At 42.3% G+C, this 25,637-nt stretch overlaps 1 protein-coding gene across 1 annotated transcript in view; it reads left to right on the forward strand.

Annotated features, from left to right (window-relative positions):
• The first annotated feature begins 1,146 nt into the window (after window positions 1-1,146).
• Window positions 1,147-25,637, forward strand: part of insyn2a (inhibitory synaptic factor 2A) — a 28,541-nt gene continuing 4,050 nt past the window's right edge. Inside the window, exons 1-3 of the mRNA XM_090240696.1 lie at window positions 1,147-1,756; window positions 11,525-12,710; window positions 16,058-16,129. Coding sequence (XP_090096822.1) covers window positions 11,530-12,710; window positions 16,058-16,129 — 1,253 coding nt within the window. The 5' untranslated portion in view covers window positions 1,147-1,756; window positions 11,525-11,529. The remainder of the gene's footprint in view (window positions 1,757-11,524; window positions 12,711-16,057; window positions 16,130-25,637) is intronic.

Raw genomic sequence — 25,637 nt, forward strand, 5'->3', positions numbered from 1 at the left:
GCTTATAAACAGGCGGAGCCAGGAGGGAAACAGACAATTAAATCAATAAGACAGCAGTCAGCAGATTACCATTCTGCCTCCCCCTCAGCTCTTAGCAAGAAAAACTTCATTTGGAACACTTTCTGCAGGTTGCTTACACAAGCAAAGCACAGGGTAACTTTTAGTCACACTGGCTGAAGTTGTGCTGAGAGCTCTCCCAGCAGCCACCTGTGGTGCCTTAGGAAACACTGCATCTTTTTTTATTGTAGCGATGCTGTAGTTTTTCCAGCAGAGAAAAACAACCCACAAAGGTGGAAGATTGTATTGTTTTGAAGATCCTTTCCAATCACTTATCCCCCTCTTGATATGCACACCACATTTCATTTCACGATATCTAAAGTGTGTATCACAGTCAACTGAATCGAGTTCATGTATTTCACAGACGTTTGTGCATCTCAGAAGCACGAATCCCTGACTGATTGTCAGACATGTCTGTGCACTGACCACTGCAGAGCAACAGAATAGAACACTTGCATCAATCAAGAAATCAAAGCCAGATAGGCTTTGATACAGGCGTTGTGTTTATTGCTAGTATACCATGCAAATTCCAATAACACGATAACAGGAATGAGAATAAGTTGGACAATCAATATACATTTTGAGTGTATTATATTTTGTAATTACTATCTTTGGCTGCAAGTCAAGTTATCTCTGTGAGGTCAGAAATCAGCAGTAGGTCATGCAGAGTTGGATTAAATTAATTAATCTCTCTCTTATCTCTTTCTCTCTCATTCCCTTTCATTCTGTCTCTCTCTCATCTCTTTCTCTCTCATCTCTCTCATTTTCTCTCATCTATTTTTCTCTCATCTTGCTCTCATTCTCTCTATGTACTCTCAATTCTCCTCCCTGACTCCCCCTTCCCTCTATATTGCTCTCACACATACTATTGCTGCCTCAACTCCTCTCTCTCCCCACCATTTCCTCTCCCTCTTTTCCTTCCATCCGCCTCTGCCTCTTCTCCTCTCCTCTCACAAACAGGGTGTCAGATATCTAAAAGTAACAGGGGCAGGAGGCATCCAATTAAAAACACAATGCATTATTATTTCAGAGCCTTCCCCCCCGCCATCTGGGAAGCCCATCGGATGATATAACAGCTCTGTGACAGCTAGTCTCACCAGCCCCTACGCCACTACGCCAGCTCAGAGGACATGATAAGGAGCTCTTTACTGTTGCTGCATGAGCTCACCAGCTGTGGCGACTCTGGACTTTCCCCAACAGCTTGCACTATCCCCCTCTCTCACCCTCCCTATCACTCACCCTCACTCTCTCTCACCCTCACTTTCTCTCACCCTCACTCTTCCCCTCTCTCTCTCTCTCTCTTTCTCTCACTCACTCACACTCCCAAATGCACAGGGATTGCAGCAGCGCGAGATGGAGATCTCCACTGCGTGTGTGAGTGCCTATTGCCGGTGAGTGCAGGAACGGCAGCAGTGTCAGTGGTGCTTGAGTGAGGGGAAAGAGAGAGAGAGAGGCAGAGAGAGGGAGAGAAGTGGGGGATATCATTGTGGATCTTACGGGTTTAGAGGCTTTTTTCTTTCTTTCTCACTGCTATCCTGAACCTTGGCTGATGTGCCACAACTATTGCAGCCGTCACTGCAGCGGTCCCCTCTCCTCTCTCTGGACAGAGCTCTCTATGCCACTCAATGAATGGATATGCACCGGCTCAGTGGGAGATCTCTGCTTTGTTGTCCTTTGAATCACTGATTTGTTTCTCACGGTAAGTGTTTTAAGTCTGTAAAGAAATACTGATAGGAAGTGAATGTACAAACATAGGAGAACCTGCACTTAATGTCAGTTAATCGGCTATGATTTGTCAATAAAGTAGGCGCCTGAGTGGTTTGAATGTCTGTACTGTATGCGCTGCAATATACTGTAGTGTTGTATGTCTAACTGCGATGGCAGGTGGGGGGGGGGGGGGGGGGGGGGGGGGGGGGGGGTGCATATCTGCATTCCAGCCAAGCAGTAAAGGGCTCACGATTTATCTGGAGAAAGCAATGATATTGTCTTTATGTTAGCTGTTTCACTTTTGGCTGATACTATCTGATTCCCTGTTTCGAAAGTGTAATGAACAGTTTACTGAACAAGAAAATGTTCAGATTAATATTCAATCAGAATTGACATTGTATAATTTACCATAATTTACCATGGCTTGATTTTTAGGGATATCAATGAAAGTGATCAAGTGCTCATGACAGTGTGATAGGTGTTCAGTGTTAAAAACCAGAACTACAGTAGTGCTGCTGAAAGCACAGTGAGTATCATGGGCGATGGACGTGTTCTTCAAGACTTCATGTGACGAGGAGATGAGGATCTTGCCTGGGACTGGAGACTTATCATGAGTAATGACATGTGTGATCTTGACGCCACAGGCAGGGCACTGCATCACATTCAGGGCAGATCAGATTCTCTCTCTCTCTCTCTCTCTCTCTCTCTCTCTCTCTCTCTCTCTCTCTCTCTCTCTCTCTCTCTTTCTCTCTCTTTCTCTTTCTCTCTATTAGATACTGTTTCATAGTCATTCCACCCCACCCCTTCATTGTCATTCCACCGATTAAGAGACGCATTGTCTCTCTGACCACCTCCTTATGTAGTCAGGGACCCATTGCATCTGGATATCAATCAAGTGTAAACAGATATGGAGGGTCAAACCATTTAAATCCTCATTATACAGGCCTCTAAATCATTATCAGATAGCACCACTGACTTATGACATTAATAATTGTCAATTTTTTGTATTCATATCGGTCAAATAATTTAAATACAGGGAGGAAGCAAGAAATCTGGTCGCAATGCAGACACAGTGGACACGTTTTAATGCCATGTGTGGATCAGATCATGAAACACACGTCAGTGCAAAGTGTAAACAAGGCTTCTAAAACCAGTTCAGAAGGTTTGTTCTCCCCCTGCCTCATTCTAAATTGAGACGTGTTCATGTGCCCTTCTAATTAATTATTTTGTTTTTGTTTATGATCATCTCTTTCTACTCATCTCTGTCTCTACAGAAACCTCAGTCTTAGAAACCCGCTCTTGGTATGCGCCCTAGCCATCTTCTATCCTAGGCCCTTCACATTTATTTTTTATTTAAATAGGCAAGTCAGTTAAGAACAAATTCTTATTTTACAATGACGGCCTACCCCTGCCAAATCCTCCCCTAGCTCAGACGACACTGGGCCAATTGTGCACCGCCCTATAGGACTCCCTATCACAGTCAGTTGTGATACAGTATCTATGGCACAATTGGGAAAGGAACAATTACTGTAAGGCAAGGGAACATAAACCAATCTGCCTCTCATGCTCTCCTGCATCAGGGAAAAAGCCCTCAGTTCCCCACAGTATTCTCTTCCTTCCCACTTTTAACAATGTCAATGCGTCAGGTGTAATGCACTTCTGCCTGTCATGGCAATGTTAAACCTACTTTTCGGAGGATCCATTTCATAATCTATAGCTTTCAGTTTGCAGATGGGGAAATGTAGGCTTTTTAAAAAGCTCACCTACTCCTCTGTAACAGAAGGTGCTGTGCAGTGATGAATATTTTAAGTCAATGTCATAAAGCACACTTTCACAGGTGAAGCCTGTAACCCAGCAAGGTACTACGAATTCACACGCACCTGGGGGATACCTATCCTATAACTTGGTGTGAGTGTCTACTGAAGGGCAATATGATACAATCAACTAGAAATACAAAACAAAAACAAAAAAAACCTTGCAGTTGTCCTGACATCAATCACATTACTCTCAAATCACATGTTGTGCAATGGATGGTGAAGTGCTTCTGATTCAAAGCATTACAGTACCTTAGAAAGTATTCATACCCCTTGACATAAATCCACATTTTGTTGTATTACAGACTCAATTAAAAATGATATGCGCAATACCCCATAATGTCAAAGTGAAAATTAGAAATTTTTACAAATGTATTGAAAATGAAAAACACAAATATTTAATTGACTTAAGTATACATGTTAGAATCACCTTTGGCAGTGATTACAGATGTGAGTCTTTCTGGGTAAGTCTCTACGAGCTTTGCAAACCTGGATTGTACAATATTTGCACATTGTTATTTTTTTAATTCTTCAAGCTCGGTTAAGTAGGTTGTTGATCATTGCTAGACAGCCATTTTCAAGTTTTGCCATAGATTTTCAAGCCGATTTAAGTCAAAACTGTAACTATGCCGCTCAGGAACATTTAATGTCGTCTTGGTAAGCAACTCCAGTGTATATTTGGCCTTGTGCTTTAGGTTATTGTCCTGCTGAAAGGTGAATGTGTCTCCCAGTGTCTGTAGGAAAACAGACTGAACCAGAATTGACTCTAGGATTTTGCCTGTGCTTATCTTTATTCCGTTTATTTTTATCCCAAAAAACTCACTAGTTCATACCCATAATATGATGCAGCCACCACCATGCTTGAAAATATGAAGAATGGTACTCAGTGATGTGTTGTGTTGGACTTGCCCCAAATATAACGCTGTGCATTTACGACATGATGTTCATTTCTTTGCCACATTTTCAGTTTTCTGCTATCCCACATTAAACTCTTCAACTGTTTAAAAGACACCATTGACCTTATGGTGAAATACTTGAGCGGTTTCCTTCCTGTCCAGCAACTGAATTATGAAGGACGCCTGTAATTAATAACTTCACCATGCTCATAGAGATATTCAATGTCTGCTTTTTTTAACCCATCTTAAAATAGGTGCCCTTCTTTGTGATGCATTGGAAAACCTCCTTGGTCTTTGTGCTAACAAGAAAAAACTAAAGCAGGAAGTACCAGTGACTCACTCAATGCGGAAGTGGTCAGATGACGCGGATGCTGAGCTACAGGACTGTTTTGCTAGGACAGACTGGAATATTTCCGGGATTCATCCAATGGCATTGAGGAGTATACCACCTCAGTCACCAGCTTCATCAATAAGTGAATTGACGCCGTCTTCCCCACTTTGATCTTACATACATATCCCAACCAGAAGCCATGGATTACAGGCAACATCCGCACCGAGCTAAAGGCTAGAGCTGCCGCTTTCAAGGAGCGGGACACTAATCCAGACACTTATAAGAAATCCTGCTATGCCCTCAAACAAACCATCAAACAGGCAAAGTGTCAATACAGGACTAAGATTGAATCAATCAAATGTATTTATGAAGCCTTCTTTACATCAGCAGATGTCACAAAGTGCTATACAGAAACCCAACCTAAAATGCCAAACAGCAACCAATGCAGATGTAGAAGCACGTGGCTAGAGAAAACTCCCTAGAAATGCAGGAACCTAGGAAGAAACCTAGAGAGGAACCAGGCTCTGAGGGGTGGCCAGTCCTCTTGTGGCTGTGCCGGGTGGAGATTATAAGAGTACGTGGCCATTAAGGTCAGATTGTTCTTCAAGATATTCAAACGTTTGTAGATGACCAGCAGGATTGCAGAGAGTGCAACAGGTCAGTAACTCATAAGAAAATGTCAGTTGGTTGGAGCTCTATAGGAGAAAGCCCTGCCTCCAGCAGTTTGCTTAGAAATTCTCGGGACAATAAGGAGGCCTTTGTCTTGTGACCGTAGCGTAGCATAGGTGTAGGTAGAGTTGAAGTCGGAAGTTTACATACACCTTAGCCAAATACATTTAAACTCAGTTTTTCACAATTCATGACATTTAATCCAAGTAAAGATTCCCTGTCTTAGGTCAGTTAGGCTCACCACTTTATTTTAAGAATGTGAAATGTCAGAATAATAGTAGTGATTTATTTCAGAATTTTTTTCTTTCATCACATTCCCAGTGGGTCAGAAGTTTACATACACTCAATTAGTATTTGGTAGCATTGCCTTTAAATTGTTTAACTTGGGTCAAATGTTTCAGGTAGCCTTCCAGAGGCTTCCCACAATATGTTGGGTGAATATGGGCCCATTCCTCCTGACAGCTGGTGTACCTGAGTCAGGTTTGTAGACCTCATTGCTCGCACACGCTTTTTCAGTTCTGCCAACACATTTTCTATAGGGTTGAGGTCAGGGCTTTGTGATGGCCACTCCAATACCTTGACCTTGTTGTCTTTAAGCCATTTCTCTTCCTCATTATGCCATCTATTTTGTGAAGTGCACCAGTCCCTCCTGCGGCAAAGCACCCCCACAACATGATGCTGCCACCCCCGTGCTTCACGGTTGGTATGGTGTTCTTCGGCTTGCAAGCCTCCCCCTTTTTCCTCCAAACATAATGATGGTCATTATGGCCAAACAGTTCTATTTTTGTTTCATCAGACCAAAGGACATTTCTCCAAAAAGTATGATCTTTGACCTCATGTGCAGTTGCAAACCGTAGTCTGGCTTTTTTATGCCGATTCTGGAGCTGTGGGTTCATCCTTGCTGAGCAGCCTTTCAGGTTCGGTCGATATAGGACTCATTTTACTGTGGATGTAGATACTTTTGTACCTGTTTCCTCCAGCATCTTCACAAGGTCCTTTGCACCTTTGCACTTTTCGCACGAAAGTACGTTCATCTCTAGGAGACAGAACGCGTCTCCTCCAGAGCAGTATGACGGCTGCGTGGTCCCATCGTGTTTATACTTGGGTACTATTGTTTGTACAGCTGAACTTGGTTGTAACGTGATTCGTCTTCCTCTGACAAGGAGTATGAAGGATCGGACCAATATGCAGCGTGGTACATGTCCATGTTGATATTTATTAACATTGAACACCAAAAACAAAATAACAAGGAGAACGAACGAAAACGAAACAGTTCTGTCTGGTGAAGACACAGAGACAGAAGACAATCACCCACAACTAAAATGGGGAAAACAGGCTACCTAAGTATGATTCTCAATCAGAGACAACGAACGACACCTGCCTCAGATTGAGAACCATACCAGGCCAAACACATAAATACTACATAGAAAAAAGAACATAGACTACCCACCCCAACTCACGCCCTGACCAAACTAACACAAAGACATAACGAAGGACGAAGGGTAACGAACGTGACAGTGGTACCTTCAGGCGTTTGGAAATTGCTCCCAAGGATGAACCAGACTTGTGGAGGTCTCCAATTCTTTTTCTGAGGTCTTGGCTGATTTATTATGTTTTCCCCATGATGTCAAGCAAAGAGGAACTGGGTTTGAAGGTAGACCTTTAAATGCAACCACAGGTACACCTCCAATTGACTCAAATGATGTCAATTAGCCTAACAGAAGTTTCTAAAGCCATGCATCATTTTCTGGAATTTTCAAGTTCTTTAAAGGCACAGTCAACTTAGTGTATGTAAACTTCTGACCCACTGGAATTGTGATGCAGTGAATTATAAGTGAAATAATCTGTCTGTAAACAATTTTTGGAAAAATGACTTGTGTCATGCCAAAGTAGATGTCCTAACCGACTTGCCAAAACTATAGTTTGTTAACAAGACATTTGTGGAGTGGTTGAAAAACTAGTTTTAATGACTCCAACCTAAGTGTATTTAAACTTCTGACTTCAACTGTATGTACGGTAGGGCCAAATCGGAGAGATACAGTAGGTAGGAGCAAGCACGTGATGATTTTTATGTTAGCAGTAAAACCTTGAAATTAGCCCTAACCTTAACAGGAAACCAAAGTAGAGAGGCTAGCACTGGATTAATATTATCACATTTTTTGGTTCTTGTCAAGATTTTAGCAGCCGTGTTTAGCACTAACTGAAGTTTATTTAGTCCTTTATCCAGGAAGTCGGAGAGAAGAGCATTGCAGTAGTCTAATCTAGAACTGACAAAAGAATGGATGAACTTTTCTGGATACTTTTTGGACAAAAAGGTTCAGATATATGTAACGTTACGAAGATGGGAAAAAAGCTGTCCTTGAAATATTATTGATCTGTTCGTGAAAAGAGAGATCGGGTCTAGAGTAACGCCGAGGTCCTTCACAGTTTCATTTGAGACGACAGTACAGCCATCAAGATTAATTGTCATATCCTAAAGCAGATCTCTTTGTTTCTTGGGACCTAGAACTATCATCTCAGCTCTGACGCTCGTTGGATGTGGCAGGGCTTGCAAACTATTACAGACTACAAAAGGAAACCCAGCCGCGAGCTGCTTTGTGAGCCTACCAGATGGGCTAAATGCCTTTAATACTCGCTTCGAGGCAAGTAACACTGAAGCATGCAGGAGATCACCAGCTTTTCGGGACGACTGTGTGATCATGCTCTTTCCATAGCCGATGTGAGCAAGACCTTCAAACAGGTCAACATTCACAAGGTCGCGGGGCCAGACAGATTATTTTGAGTCTGTGTTTGAAATTCACTGCTTGACTGAGGAAACTTACAGATAATGAATTGTATGTGTGGGGTACAGAGATGAGGTAGTTGTTAAAAAATAATGTTAAACATGATTATTGCACACAGAGAGAGTCCATGTAACTTATTATGTGACACATTTGTACTCCTGAACTTAATTTAAGATTGCCATGACAAAGGGGTTGATTACTTATTGACTTATTGACTGAAGACAGCTTTTCCTTTCTTATAAATTTGTAAAGAATTCTATAAACTGAATTCCATTTTGACATTATGGGTTATTGTGTGTAGGCAACTGACAAAAAAACTAAATTTAATCAATTTTAATTTCAGGCTGTAACACAACAAAATGTGATAAAAATCCAGGGGTGTGAATACTTTCTGAAGGCACTGTAAGAAACCTTGCATGGTTAAACCGTAGACACAAAGTACCCAATTAAGAGTTATGACCCCTCCTCTTTGGGCATCCTAGATGGGCTTTAAAAATGCTGACAGTATGCTATGCAACATCTGGCATGTCCTCATATATACTCTATTATCTTCTGTATTCATGGGTTTTCCCAAGCTGATGTCATGGGGGGATTGGTGCGTTGTGGAATTGGTATGTGCCTTCTTATTGCTTCATGTACAGCGCCTAGTGAAAGTCTACACACCCCTTTCTGCCTTCAATTAAATAAAAAAAAGGGGTTCAATTCAATTTTTGGCCTCCACAAAGTATTAACTCTGGGGTGTGAAGACATACGCAATCAAGACATCTTCTTTTTATATATACATACACTTGAAAAACTTTCACTGTGATATTGGGGAGTAGGTTGTTCAGATCTGTGGGGGGGAAATCTAATTAAATCCATTTTTTAAATGTAATTTTAAGGCAGCAAAATGTGCAAGTGGTGTGTAGACTTTCACTTGGCATTGTATGTACAGCAGCCAATTTATGTTCATTATTGACTATGCATACAGTGCAGATACGGAGTGAAATGCATTCATACATGGATAATGTACAGTACATATAATAAACAACACTGAGTGTAGCCTGGTGAATATCAGAAGCACTAACGCTATGTGGTGTCATAACAGAAATATTCCGAATTGTTATGATTTGATGCACTGAAAGAACATGCCTTTGCAGCAGATAGACAGCAAACAGCAAGTGAGATATGGCCTTCCACACACTGATGATACGTATCATGTGTGCTGTGTCAAGGTCAATGCTATTGATAGCACTGCTTTCTAAATGGTTGCCATGTTAGAACAGTCAAAGTCAAGGGCCACTCTAATAGCATTACTACACAATTAATGAGAGTGGATAGGCTGCATTTTCATCCTATAAACACGCCATAGGGGAGCATGTCAATCATTTATCAGGTCATGTGTGGGTCCGTGACACAACACCTCAAGAGACCCTCTCCTTTAAGAAGCTGGTGTTGGAGCTGGAGTGTTATGTTATAATGTTATGTTATAATGTTATATGCTATAGACTTGCGAGCAGGGATAGTGATACATTCATATCTATAACCAGCCAGCTCAGCCCTATGTCCAAAGAACTGACAGGAAACTCAAGATAATTATGGAGATGACCACTCAATCATAGCATCTGAAGTGGAGTTTTATATCTAACATTTTTGTATGAAGAACTGAAGGGAAATTGGAACAGACAACATGGTCTGCCAGAGTACATAAGTAGATTTAAGAGGATTACTTTTGCAATTTTAGAGTCAATACATTATTTATAATCCCCTGGATGGCTGGAGCCAAACCAGGGAAGGACCTCTGGTCATTAGCAGCGATAGCTAGCCCTGGGAAGTGGGGAGTGAGGAAGAAAAAGGAAAAGGAACTGGGGATTCAGAGGGATTGTGTTGGTGACAGACTTAGTTGTCTTTAAATATATGCCACTCCATGTTGGCTCAAGAACCTTAAGGGAATGAGGGATTTTTTTATTTTATATTCTCCAAGGTTGAATTACCATTTAGCTTATTTACATGCTTTGGCTTGTGTCTGAATATAAAGCGAGGAGGACTTGAGTGGACATTGTATGAACGTAGATATGGTTTCAGTGTGCTATTGCTATTTCCTGGTGTGAAATAATAGGATCCCATGTGAATCAGCCTTGAAGCAATGGAAGTGTAATAATATACTTGTTTTGTCAATCAACCTCTCATAACTTGTAATTTCAGCATTGTTTGGCATGAAGTAGTCGTTTAAGGTATCTGAAGTGGGTTAAGATTCTACTTCCGATATAGACATGAAGAGAAAAATATGTCTGAAAAAACATCCGGTAGACTGAGATACAGAAATGTCATAATGTCCTGCTCGCATGGTGATCCACCAGGCAGGACTCCCAGTGCATTCAGCTGGCCCTTTCTTCAGGCCTAGTCCACTGCTATCAGAGTATTGTGTGAGTGAGAAGACCTCTCCGACTAAAATACTGACAGACTCTCTTTAAAAGGTAATGGGGCTTGTTTCTTTCTTCCTTCTTCCATTCATGTGACATTGTGGGAAAGGAAACTGTGGTAGAATCAGTGCTGACAAATCAACCACATGGACAGAGGGCAATACTAAGGATAATGCAGGCTCTTGGACGAAATATTAATGACTTACCTATGATAGCTTCATAACCTCATTACAATCTGTTTCATTATAAGCAAATTGTGTGAAGCAGTGCTTTGGGTTTTGATGTGAAAGTGACTAATCAGAATTTTATCAATGACAAAAAAAATATATCACCCCAACAAGCATATTGATGGAATTACTATATCTCAAAATGATTAAACGTGATTGCTCTCAGAGAAGCGACTATGTCATGAAGGGCCTGCCTTTGTGTAATAACAAACAATCCATTTAGGTTTATTCATCACATGGTGTCTCGTCGTATAAAGATGATGAACTACCGCAGCAGTGATGTGTCCTTTATCCCCATTTCATTCCCTTACACTGCTTTCCATGTTTATCCATTGGTAATCAAATATCGTATTACTCTTGTCAGACATTGTTCAATGCAATGCAGCCCCTTAATATGACAGCTCTGCATGTGGAATACCTATAGAATCTTTTGGGGCGGGGCACATGAATAAGAAGGTGTGTCTGTCCGTGTGTCATCTATGATATCAATCATGATCTTGTATAAATAAAGCTCTGACAGTTTAGATGTTAGTTGCTCAGTGTCAGAAAATAATCTGCTACCTTCCTACAGTATATCTACTGTGATGCCACCCCAGAGTGATAATACATACAATGTATATTTCTCTCCCTTCTCCCAGAAACCATGGTGAGCAAGGAAAACAGCAAGGTCGTGCTATCCAACTCAGAGTCCGATTCAGAGGCAGGCCCGTCACAAAGCCTGGAGGTGCAGTACGGTCCTGACGGCAAACAGCAGGTGAAGAAGAGGAACAAAGCCTTACAAGTCCGCTTCAAGGACATATGTGACGCCCAGAAGGAGCAGCGGGCAGGGGGGCGAGGAGCCCGGTCCATTTCCTGTAAAGTGGCTTACAGGAAGTACATGACGATGCCTGCGCGGCGCTCCATCCCCAATGTGACTAAGAGCACAGGTGTCCAGACGTCACCGGACCTTACGAAACACTACCAGACTTTCCCCTTCGAGCGAAAGAAAGGACATACGATCAAACACACGGCCTTGGTGGAGGACTACAAGGGCCAGAACAACGGGTTTTTGAGTGACTTGAAAGGGCAGGAGGAGGCGCTGGGTTTAGAGGAGTGCTCGTCTTCTCAGGGTGCAGGGAAGCATGTGCGGCAGACGCAAGCACTGCTCCACCACACGGACGACAGCAGTGGCACAGAGGATCTGTTATCCATTGCCAACTGTGTAGATGGGCGTGCGTGCCCGGACTCCTCTCGCATCACAAAGGACACAGAATGCTTTGCAAACGACCCAACTCCCAGGGGAGAGCCAGAGAACCCTGCCTATGGCGCGAGGACCAAACACAAAGGATTATCCAAAGCGGACACAATGGGTGCCAACCCTTCTGCCAAGCGCCAGCTGGCCAACTGTGAGGAACCCTTACAGGACTCAAGGTCAAAGGTCACAAGTCCAGTTGCCTGGAACTCCCTGACGCAAGTGGAAGGTCTAGGCCTAGGGAGTCCGTCGGTGCGCTGCAAACGCAAAAAGGCCATGCAGCCCAATGGACAACAGTCCCAGACACTGCCCCACCCCCACAGTGCTGGCTGCTCTGTAGCTAGGGTAAAGGCACATCAGTGCCGATCAGGGACTTTACCAACCCCAATGAAACCCCAACCTGGCCTGGACAGCCAGGCATGCCCCCCAGGACGGCAGGGTGCCTGCAAGGAGATAGTGCCCTTAGCTGGGAACGGGGATATTAAAGAAAAGCTCCAGGCCATGGAAAACCTCATCAGCTCCAGTCAGGAGACCATCAAAGTCTTACTGGGGGTCATCCAAGAGCTGGAGAAGGGCGAGGCTCAGAGAGAAGGGTGAGTGGAAATAATTTATGTTCACCAGGCATCGTATAGAATTGGCATTACATTTACATCATTAGCAGATGCTCTTATCCAGAGAAACTTACAGGAGCAATTAGGGTTAATTGCTTTGCTCAAGGTGACATCAACAGATTTTTCACCTAGTTGCCTCAGATATTCAAACCAGCGACATTTCAGCGATCTTAACCGCTAGGCTACCTGCCGCCCCACATAACTAACCTGTTCAAGTAAAACAGACATTTTCTGTGTGTGGTTCAATCTTCACTGAGGTTTGATGTTCCTGCTGGTCCTGCAGCCCTTGAAACTGCTGTGGTCTACAGCATGTGTAATCTACATTTAGCATCTGAGTACAAACATCACAGCTACCTGTGTCATTTAATTCCAATAGCAAGGAAGTGAGTGGTCTCTGATTGTTCTGTAGATACTGTATCGTTCCATGTATTTGCTCAGGGGTACAGAGGCACTAACAAGTGCATAACGTTTCTGAGCCGTGTCCAATACACCAAAACTCTACAGCATTGGACAGAACGTACAAGGCTGTCTGCTTTGCTTCCTTAAACCTGGAGCGGCACAAAGCTAATTGTATTAAGCCTTCTCCAAAGCCACCGGACTCCCCTGATGTTGCTCCCTGAAACCTGGTTTAAAAGGACCAATTAGCAGCGCCTCATAAAGCACTGTCTTTCATCTCCTCTGAAGTGTGTGGCTCATATGACACCTTCAATATGTTTCATCACTATTATTAGAGCCTGCTACTCACCATAAGGCCCCAGCATCTCAACTCCTCCCCACCTTCTCCCTCTCTCCCTGCCAAGGCACTCTAACTCCCTCACCACGTTCTCTCTCTCTCTCTCTCTCCCTGCCAAGCCACTCTAAAGCTTTCTGTCTTCAAAGTGATGGTCCCAGTCTACTGGTGGAACAGAATAGTGTCTGAAAGCCCCTCTTATTCTCGCCGGGATAAAGGCATCATGTGGGTGGTATTTTCAGGAGAAAGCTCTGCACACAGTGATGTGTCCACGAGAGGTTTCAGTGCTGTTCCCAGCAGACCAAAGACTGAGAAATGTATAACATACTGTGTTGAGCAGTGGTTACTTGGTTTGCAGATGTTTGCAGGACCTTATCAATGATGCTCATTCCTATTTCTATTGGCCTTAATGCTCTCACAATAAATCAATTTGAGGTGAATGATTAGTGTTGCACAAGCCTTTTTTTCCTCCCTGTGCTAAACTGCTATCACAATCTGAGGGGCATCACTGGTCCAACACTCCTGCTGGTTTCAAGGTCTCAGGATGATTTGCTTACAGTTCCTACCAGTCAGGTTAGGGACTGAATCCTATTCTGCTAACATACAGGATTATCCAACCTGACCCTACTGTATCTGTTGTTCACAGGATATCAATAGAGCAGAGAGCGATATCCATTCAGCCAGGCAGTCAGCAGTATAGGGACAGTGAGGACATCTCTCCGGAGAGCTGATGTGTGCAAATAACACCGGAGTAAGCCTGTGCAAACAAATAACACCGGAGTGAGCCTGTGCAAACAAATAACACCGGAGTGAGCCTGTGCAAACAAATAACACCGGAGTGAGCCTGTGCAAACAAATAACACAGAAGTGAGCCTGTGCAAACAAATAACACCGGAGTGAGCCTGTTCAAACAAGTAACACCAGAGTGAGCCTGTTCAAACAAGTAACACCAGAGTGAGCCTGTTCAAACAAGTAACACCAGAGTGAGCCTGTTCAAACAAGTAACACCGGAGTGAGCCTGTTCAAACAAGTAACACCGGAGTGAGCCTGTTCAAACAAGTAACACCAGAGTGAGCCTGTTCAAACAAGTAACACCAGAGTGAGCCTGTTCAAACAAGTAACACCAGAGTGAGCCTGTTCAAACAAGTAACACCGGAGTGAGCCTGTTCAAACAAGTAACACCAGAGTGAGCCTGTTCAAACAAGTAACACCAGAGTGAGCCTGTTCAAACAAGTAACACCAGAGTGAGCCTGTTCAAACAAGTAACACCAGAGTGAGCCTGTTCAAACAAGTAACACCGGCGTGAGCCTGTTCAAACAAGTAACACCGGAGTGAGCCTGTTCAAACAAGTAACACCGGAGTGAGCCTGTTCAAACAAACAGTGGCACAGCTTATAGTTGACTTACAGTGTCAGAGTTTAGAGAATGATTTTCCGACACAGCGTCCGTACATAAATTAATCTGGCCTAGCAGAATAGAACATTGGTACATTGCTAGATTAACTGAAAATACAGGTCAGTAAATACAATTGTCGTTTAGATGGTGTATTACAGTGCATGGAGGTTGTGCAAAAAATGTGATGACCTTGATTATGACTGTACCACTCAATATCTCAACAAAAAAACTCCCTTCTGTTTGGTGACTCGAATTGACCTTTTTTTTTCTCCCAATGATTTGATATATCAAAGGAGTTATTGTGAATTCAGGCCCTCAACTCCACAGTCAAGAGCAACCACCTCTAAGGTGACATGGACAGATGAACTTGGTGACCTTCCATTCCCATCAGCACTTTCGATCTATCCAAGGCAGATAAGGTCACCTTTATGACATGGTGAGCAGCAGGGTTCAACCTCTCTAGTTACCATTCACCAGCTCCCAGTGACAGTAGGCAATTACATGTCCTAGGGGACCCGCTTGCCCCATCCGCTTTCCAGTTGACCACTCTCTACACACCCTCTGATCAAAATGAATGAGAAATCCCATCGCTGCCACCAACGTACGCGACATGATGGATGGTGACTGTTACTTCTGGGAGAGACCTGAAGAGATTGATACAGATGCCATCAAATCTCCATGCATGTTCAGTGCACACTTATGTCTGCTCAAGTTTGCCTCCAAGATGCCTCAGGAGCAGACTGTACATAGAGTTGTGCCGAAGATGGAGGAGGCATTGCAATCTAAGTAATGACAGGACAATACAGGGCGGACACTGGGCTATTGGGCACTTTGAAATGCCATACAGGACACAGACATAATTTGTCATGTTGATTGTCTTTTGCCTCCCTAATTCCCATTATTTTCTGAGAATGTTGAGTTGGGTGGAGCACAGGGAGATTGAGTATATTGACTTTTCTATAGTATTCATAAACATGCATTTTTTTTGTCAGAAAGATGACGAAAACCATGTGAATACCGTGTCAATAGGAAAGAGATCAGCATATTATATCAAGTGAGCATGTCTATTACCTGACCAACCTAATCTCACAGAAGACTGTACCATTCAGAACACAAATCCATATCAGTTTGAATAGATCATGTAAATTAAAATAATCCAAGTCAAACGAGCCATGAAAATCATCCATTCTCTCACCACTCCCCAGGCTTTCCTACCGAACAGGACAGGACACAGCCAACTGCGACACGTGTCGAAACAGTGCCTGCATCATTTATAGGTGAGTACCTTAACATCTACTCTCTTGTTAGCAGCTTGAAAGGTCGCTTCCGCCTGCTATGGCGCAACATATTGATGGCGTGAGGCGAGAGATACCTTACGGGAAAACAACATGAATTGTATATGTGTACACATGAAGTGTTCCGAAAATAAGTTTTGTGTGATCACGTGCTCTTATGTGAAGTTAATGTGACAACATGTAAAGCAACATGTGATAACAATAATTCACATGTGAATTCACACGTTTTTTTCTCACGGGTTTTCTGGAAAGGGTGCTTTATGTGTGAGGTGATATACTGTAATATGACAAACCAAGTGCTAAGAGTCAATTGAATATAATGTATTTTACTGTAGGTGTCACGTTCTGACCTTTATTTCCTTTGTTTTGTGATGTCTTTATTTAGTATGGTCAGGGCGAGAGTTGGGGTGGGCAGTCTATGTGTGTTTTTCTATGTTGGCGTTTTGAGTTCAGCCTAGTATGGTTCTCAATCATAGGCAGGTGTCGTTAGTTTTCTCTGATTGAGAATCATACTTAGGTAGCCTGGGTTTCACTTTTTGAGTTGTGGGTGTTTGTTTCCGTGTGAGTGTTTGTTGCCACACGGTACTGTTTCGGTTTTCCGTCATGTTCACGTTTATTGTTTTGTATTTCATAGTGTTCAGTTTATGTCTTAAAATAAACGTTATGGACACTTACCACACTGCGCATTGGTCCTCCGATCCTTCTTGCTTCTCCTCCTCAGAAGAGGAGGAGGAATGCCGTTACAGTAGACCTTGAAATGTTTCTCCACAGCAATAATTGCCTTTCCGGTAATGAGTAGAATGGAATACTTTACTGAACTCAGAGGATATTGTTTGTCTCACTGCAAGATTTTAATGAAGTATTAAGGGCTTAGCTCGGTTGTGATACAATAATGACAATTGATAGAATACTTCTGTCAGAGTGATAGAAATGAATTGAGCACCATTAGATACTTGGAAATGGTGTGACTGAGATCAATGACAGGTTCACTGAAGGAGAATAGAACACTCCTATATGGGTCAGATCAATGATGAAAATAAACGTTTTATATCCTATTACAATGATGCATAGATGTCCTCAACTCTGATTTCAGACTCCGGTAATAAATACAGAATATACTCACTGTAGAAAGGAATTAACACATCAGCCGAATTGGAAGCAGTAAATTGAGTTGAATTTCTAGACACAGGTGGTGCAACTATAACGTTGTTATTGTAGAAGGTAATAAAATAAATAAAGACAAATCTCTCCAGCAGAATTGCAAAGCACTGTGGGTGAAGCACACCTCGTGAGGGAATAAATAATCATACACAACAGGGGGAAATGAATTAGCCCAGAGAGGAAATGCAATTGGGGCTCGTACAGTATGAGAGCAGCTGGGAACTGGACATGATATCCTGACAGAGTCCCCTTTCAAAGTGCCTTATGAATAACGGCTGCAGTGATGGACGCTAAAAGCCATGGAAACTTGACTCAACTTCTGTGTCCACTTCACTTCAACTGGTCCAGAAGTAGTTGACGAACGATTCCACCAACCAACCGTCTCACTTGGGTAAACACTCGCAGATGATCCGACTTTTCCACTCGTCTGAGAGAGCCTCAGGCAGGTTGCAAAATCCACTCACACTGTGACTCCGTTCAGAGACAAGAATAAAAAGATCCATCTTAGAGATCAACGCCAATTTAAACAATATACAGTAATGCAGAACATACTATAGCATACCATCTGAATAATTGGTAAAAACATGAGTACTGAGCCTCCAAAGTCTGGCACGATCAATATTTGAGTCGTTGTTGTACCCTAGTGTGCCAGCAAACTGCTTCTTCAGCTGTACGGCCTGTTCTAGCCTTGCAGCCAGAGAAAGGCTCACAGGGGAAAACATCAGATAGCAGGGTTTGTGAGGTCATGGAGTCGCAAATAAACACCACAACAAGCACTGCTGCAGCAGAGTTCTAAATTTAAAAAGTGAACCAATTTCTAAAAATACAAGTCTTTTCATGTTCATTTTTTGCACTCATTATTGTCGTCTTCGTAAACAACTCATGCATAAGTACATCCGCTTTACTCAATGACAAAACAGCATACGTTTGTTTACTTTGGCTGAGGGGACATCTAACTTTGACCAACAACCTCACTCTTGTCTCCAATTAGTAGATGTTCATCTCCATCTTAACCTAATCGATTCCGTGTCAATCAATGTTCTCATCCAATCAAAGCCTACTTTTTTGTTCATCCCTGGGGTGTTAATCATTAGTCCAAACAGTTGCAACCAGTTGGGTTTTGCAACGAATACAGGAGTTTTTATTGGGCAAATTCAGGAAGGTCACTCCCTGTTTCGTTCCATTTGCTTCAGTTTAAGAAATGTTTTGCAACAGTAGTAATACATACACCCCTGTTTTTATTTAACCTTTATTTAATAAAGAATAAAGAATGCATCATCATTGCATAAAGAATGCATAATTTAACAGCCATGGTGTCAGATTGAAGGAACTGACATGCAAGAATCATTAATGTAATTATGTGTAATTTCCTGCAACATAGTCTCATGAGAAATGTGTTACATTTTCTCAAGCGATGATCTATGATCTGAGATAACTCCTGTGACAATGCACATTTGCTAGTACAGTATCTAATTGAGGACCAGTACGGCATGAAAGAGGACTACAAATGATTCAATTCATACCCCGATTTCTGCTATGAGTCACATTGCTTATCATTGTTGTCTTCCGGATTTACAACCCATGTAATGTAATTAGTGTATGTATGAGCTGTTGTGTGCTAACAAAGTGATTACAGTAGTTGATGTGTTGGAATGATTTAACTAGAATGCTCCTTCTCGTTTGTGATGCTATATGCATTAGGTGTGATGTGATTATAGGATTACATGAAATATACACAGTTCCCATACTAATATGGGAATGCATGTCAGAACGTGCAACAACTAAACAGATGAATCATAAAGCATAGATCTGAGAGCCAGACTGAAATAGAAATATTTACATGGGTAAAACGGGTGTGGATAGCCTAATGTCCTTTGGGGATGTGGAATGTATGTACTAAAAAGAAGATGTCTTGAAACACTTGTAATTCCCGGATTACTACTGAATAAGCTGCGACATGTTCCTTTTTTCGTGTCCATTCTCATCATCATCCAAGAGGGCCTAAATATGTACACATGTGCTGCTTTATTCATGAACCTTGGTTGGCGAAATGTAAAGATGTTACATGAATTCTGAATGGCTTTGTTTCAGTAGACGTTGATTGTAATCGAGATCCTGAAGTGGTGCTTGATATCTATTTAAGTCACATGGAAGAAAGCAGATCGTTTACTGTTTACTAACTGCAGATGCATTACAGTACATTACATCATAAACACTATAGGGTCAGAGATTCAGCATCCTGTACAGAGGCAAACAAACACTAAACTACAAAGCATACAGCCAGGAAGCATAATAGGCACAGAATGAGAACTGTTCTGATAGAGACGGAAAGATGAAATAGTAAACATGTTGTCTTCCACGAATGATTGAGCCAATTGAGATATTGCGTGTGACTAACAAATTTCAGTTAATTACTATAGATCCCGCCTTGGACCAATCAGTGCAATTTTGTATTTGCCGGTTCTCTATGGCAAGACGCATCATTCACCAAGTTTCGTCAAAATTGTGAGATATAACATGTGACTACCGTACGAACGGACGGACGAACGTACGAACGGACAAACGGACATACGGACGGAGATAGATCCACAGTCCACTACCCAATTTCATCATGAAGGACAATTATAAAGCTCTTTATCAATGCCCTGATCAGCTTCACAAAGACCCAGGTCAGGAATGCATGATAATTCTGTTCAAAACTTGAGATAATCAATAGAAGGTTCTCAACAATCCCTAACAAGGGAAATACGTTTTTCACTGAAAGTGCCGGAATGTAACATTTCTAAACAAAGCCGTTCTATGACAAGTCAATACAAATTATCCATTTTGTTATTAGAAGAAGGCTTGTGGAACGTGTACAAAATAAATTACTATAATTCCATCTGTGGTAAACAGGTTTTTCAGCTCATCGTTCCTAAATTGTGCATCTCCACATTTTTTTTGTTGTTTTACTTTCCTTGAGTAGGACATAACAGCAATTTGCAAGCAAGACTAATATCTATCAAGCACGATCTGTCTCTGCCAAAGCAAATAGCAGTAAATATATCCCAAAACTTTGCAAATAGATATAGTTCAGTTTTTTTCTCTACGATACTCCTTCCTCGATCTTGTTTATTTACAGACTGAATTGAGTGATGTGTCACACCGAAGGTATTTATCAAAGTCAGGCGGTTGAACGATGATTCGGGTGTTTACCCTTTTTCTTCTATCATGTTTTACAGTGTATGTGTTTAACCATTCCTTTTTTGCAATTCTTTCTTTTCAGAGATTTTTGTTGATATCTTGAACTGTTAAGTTATGACCGTGGCTTTCAGTGCTAGCTATGTGGATAAAACTAGATATCCGACATAAACTTGGACTTGAACATACGGTAAAGTATATTCTACAGGTTTGTTATTTCTGCCAGGGCCTGTGCTGGTGACTCAAAGTGTTCATAGGGCACCAGTAATCCCCTTGCTGGGCACGCCACTCAGCCCTTTCACTTAATGAGCTGGCCTGGCTACAGTGAGAAGAATTTAAAAGAGCCAAGAAGAAACAAAATCTGAACCAAAAGGCCAATTATTCCTCAGACTTGGACAGTAACTGCTCATTGCCAAGATTAGCAGCCGCGGCGATGTGGCCTCTAATTCCGAACAGCAAGACAGTACCAATATGGCTAATAAATCCAGGGCTTGGGCTCCTGCTGGTGCTCAGTTGAGCTGAGATAGTCAATCTACAAGCCCTACCCAGAATTCAACACCCGACCGACACTCCCAGCCCCCTCCCCCTTGTATACTGCAGCATCCCATGCATCACTGCTACTGATACAAATAGGACACAAACAAAGCATAGAGAGAGAGAGAGAGAGGAGGAGATGAGAAAGAAAGAGAGGGAGATTGGAGAGAGAGAAGGAGGAGGGATGGAGATGAGAGAGGGCATAAATGCCCCACTACTGCAGTCACATCACATCCCATTGAAAAGCAGGCTGGGGAAACAAATGCAAAAAAATACATTTGACCGCAGAAAAGTAGTCTAAGCGGGCCCCTGAGAAAACAGTGGACGAAGAGATAGATTATGGCCCAGTGTTTCTAGCCTCTGCTCCTTACAGTTCCCATGCTAATGTCCTTCTGGAGCTTAGACCACTTAGTCTGGCTCTGCAGTAACATCAACAGTAAACAATGTGGGGTCTTTGCCCGTATCCCATACCAAAGGAACACAAGGAGTCGCCTGCTTTCTAATGCACACCCACACTGAATGGGTGATCATTCAGTGTTCATAATGCCTAATAGGTACAAGAATAAGATTACTAAAAGGGGAGAGTTTAATCTTATTTGCACAGATGTTTTATTACATTTGAGGCTAATAATGGCTTAACAAATCAGTACTAATACAGTTCCTGGTTGTGTAAATTGGGTTTGATGAAGATGTCATTCAATTACTCATAAGAGCAAGTAGCTAATTAGGTTAGCTCTTATGCCCCATGCTGTTAAGGAAGATGCAGGTGTTTCATTGGTGTTGAGAGAACTTGGAGTATCGATGTGTTCATTGAAGTACATGGCTCTCAGTCTGTGTGTGGACATGACTATGCTATTGTAAGCCAGTCAACCATTAAACAGAGCTGGACCTTAGTTGGCTTTTTAACAATAAAGGCACTCTATCAAAATGGCCCCTCGTCAGTCAAAGAGAAATATGCTCAGTGGTTTCAAGTCATTTGTACTCTGGTGATTTAAATCAATAAACCAATTGAAGTACAATTTGTTGGATTTGTTTGGGGGAAACATTAGGCCTATACAATACATGTAGATAGCCCAGAAGGAGAGACAAATAGGAAGCCGTGTACAATAATATCCTGAAAGTGCTATTGGAAGGGGAGAAAATATCAAAAGCATTTGAATCTTCATTTCACAGACGCTCAATCGTGAATAAAAAATCAAACGTACAGTAATGGTAAAGTAATGTGGTTTGAAGTGGAAACCAACCAGTGAAGGGAGACAGTGAGAGGGTATAGAAGGCATCACCTCCCTCCCATACAGAACAATCATTAAACAGGGTTCACTCCAGCTAAACAATCCGGCACCAGTGATCACAGACAGAGCTATTCCCAGACCGTAGCTAAACAGATGATTCATCTGCTTGTGAATGGTGGAAAATGATACACCCTGTCTTTAGCCGTCCCGATCTTTTGGCCCATCAGATGATTTGAGGTCTGTGGTCTTTGTTTACTCAGTCACCTGCTCTCCAGGACCACCCGCACAGTACAGCGTGCCTCAGGCTCCCTGCAGAGCCAATTGTCCACAGCATACAGTAATTGCAGCTCTCTGCCAAGTGATTAATTGCTTAATAAGTGCCAAGACCATTCCATAGTGTGCTGCGCTGTTGTCTTTTCTGCTGTTCTCTAGCGAAAGCTTGGCATCAACAAGAGCCCATAGATGGTGAACTTTTAGAATGGCTCTAAAAATACTGTGAAACAAGGGCACGTCTTCTGCAAATATACAAAGCGTGCAACTCGTTTCAAATGTTGTGGCAATTCAGTCTTGATGGAAGTAACAAGCTGGTCTCTGTTCTTTGTGTGTTGCTACTGAGCAATGTGAAATAAAATAAAATTGTCACATGCGCCAAGGACGTCGGGTTTAGACTTTACAGTGAAATGCTTGTTTTACGAACCCTTCCCAACGATGCAGTTAATAAATTACATGAATAGTAACACAAGAGGAATAAAATGCACAATAATGGAGCTATATAGAGGGAGTACCAGTACCAGATCAATGTGGAGCTATATAGAGGGAGTACCAGTACCAGATCAATGTGGAGCTATATACAGGGAGTACCAGTACCAGATCAATGTGGAGCTATATAGAGGGAGTACCAGTACCAGATCAATGTGGAGCTATATAGAGGGAGTACCAGTACCAGATCAATGTGGAGCTATATACAGGGAGTACCAGTACCAGATCAATGTGGAGCTATATAGAGGGAGTACCAGTACCAGATCAATGTGGAGCTATATAGAGGGAGTACCAGTACCAGATCAATGTGGAGCTATATAGAGGGAGTACCAGTACCAGATCAATGTGGAGCTATATAGAGGGAGTACCAGTACCAGATCAATGTGGAGCTATATACAGGGAGTACCAGTACCAGATCAATGTGGAGCTATATAGAGGGAGTACCAGTACCAGATCAATGTGGAGCTATATACAGGGAGTACCAGTACCAGATCAATGTGGAGCTATATAGAGGGAGTACCAGTACCAGATCAATGTGGAGCTATATAGAAGGAGTACCAGTACCAGATCAATGTGGAGCTATATAGAGGGAGTACCAGTACCAGATCAATGTGGAGCTATATACAGGGAGTACCAGTACCAGATCAATGTGGAGCTATATACATGGAGTACCAGTACCAGATCAATGTGGAGCTATATAGAGGGAGTACCAGTGCCAGATCAATGTGGAGCTATATACAGGGAGTACCAGTACCAGATCAATGTGGAGCTATATACAGGGAGTACCAGTACCAGATCAATGTGGAGCTATATACAGGGAGTACCAGTACCAGATCAATGTGGAGCTATATACATGGAGTACCAGTACCAGATCAATGTGGAGCTATATAGAGGGAGTACCAGTGCCAGATCAATGTGGAGCTATATACAGGGAGTACCAGTACCAGATCAATGTGGAGCTATATACAGGGAGTACCAGTACCAGATCAATGTGGAGCTATATACAGGGAGTACCAGTACCAGATCAATGTGGAGCTATATAGAGGGAGTACCAGTACCAGATCAATGTGGAGCTATATAGAGGGAGTACCAGTACCAGATCAATGTGCAGAGATACAAGGTACTTGAGGTAGATATGTACATAAAGGCAGGGTAAAGTGACTAGGAATCAGGATAGATAATAATAAGGTACTTGAGGTAGATATGTACATAAAGGCAGGGTAAAGTGACTAGGCATCAGGATAGATAATAATAAGGTACTTGGGGTAGATATGTACATAAAGGCAGGGTAAAGTGACTAGGCGTCAGGATAGATAATAATAAGAGTAAAATAGAGAACAGAGTAACAGCAGCAAATGATGAGTGAAAAAGTGCGTGTGTATGTATGAGTGTGTGCATGTGTGTTTGTGTTATGCATGTGTATGCTATGTGTGTGCGTATGTGCGTATGTGAATGTGTGTGGGTATTGTGTGAGAGTTGTGTGTATAGTGTGTATATATAGTCTTGTGAGTGTGCAAAGAGTCAGCACAAGATAGGACCAGTACAGATAGTCTGGGTAAACATTGTATTAACTATATAGTAGTCTTATGGCTTGGGGGTAGAAGCTGTCTCTGAGCCTCTTGGTCAGAGAGCCGCTCCGGTACCGTTTGCCAGACAATAGCAGAGTGAACAGTCTATGGGGTTTGGTGGCTGGAGTCTTTGGCAATGATAGAGGTCCTGGATGGCATGGAGTTCAGCCCCAGTGATGTACTGGGCTGTCCGCACCACCCTCTGTAGCACTTTGCGGTCGAGGGCGGTGCATTTGCCATACCAAGCAGTAATGCAGCCAGTCAAGATGCTCTTATTGGTGCAGCTGTAGAACCTTTTGAGGATATAAAGGCCCATTCCAAATCTCGACAACACGTAACAGAGGTGTGTGCTGGCACATACTGTGTAATTTAAGTGGTCTCATTATGTCACAATTATGTTTTGGGGTTAAAGGTCAGATATTAATTCCTTATAGTCTAAGATGTTGGGGAGGGGGGGGGGGGGTTATATGGTATTGTTTTCAGATGGTCATACTATGTATTATTTCGATATTTGATTGGAAATGTAGGTGTCCCAAGAAAAATATTAAACAAGTATTTGATAAAAACCGATAGAAACTGAATAACAATTTCATAAAAAATCAATCATAAGAAACAAGGTTTTGAAGTGTTTGTCATAATTCTAGGAGATATAAAATAAAATAAACTGGAAATACATATATACAATGTATATTTTTTACACACAAAAAAATAAAGGGGGTAGGCACAAAGCTACCTTCATACTTCCATTTCTTTTATCAAACTAGTGCCGGTTACCTTCAGGCAAGTTGTGTGACACATGTGGGGGTTGTAGAGCAAAGCGGAGAATACCATAGTGTTCGTGAGAGTCTCCCCTTTCCATAGTTTGTAGGTCGAACCGTTTGGACGCATGCTACAGATGTTTTCGCGAGAAGACCAGTTTTCGGGATGTCTCATGGTCTGACAAACACCGCTCTGGCCCTGCCTGTCACCGCAGATGTCTCATGGTCTGACAAACACCGCTCTGGCTCTGCCTGTCACCGCAGATGTCTCATGGTCTGACAAACACCGCTCTGGCCC

The sequence above is a fragment of the Oncorhynchus mykiss genome, chromosome 1 (assembly GCF_057628025.1).
Source record: "Oncorhynchus mykiss isolate SJ-2025 chromosome 1, ASM5762802v1, whole genome shotgun sequence".
NCBI lineage: Eukaryota > Metazoa > Chordata > Actinopteri > Salmoniformes > Salmonidae > Oncorhynchus > Oncorhynchus mykiss.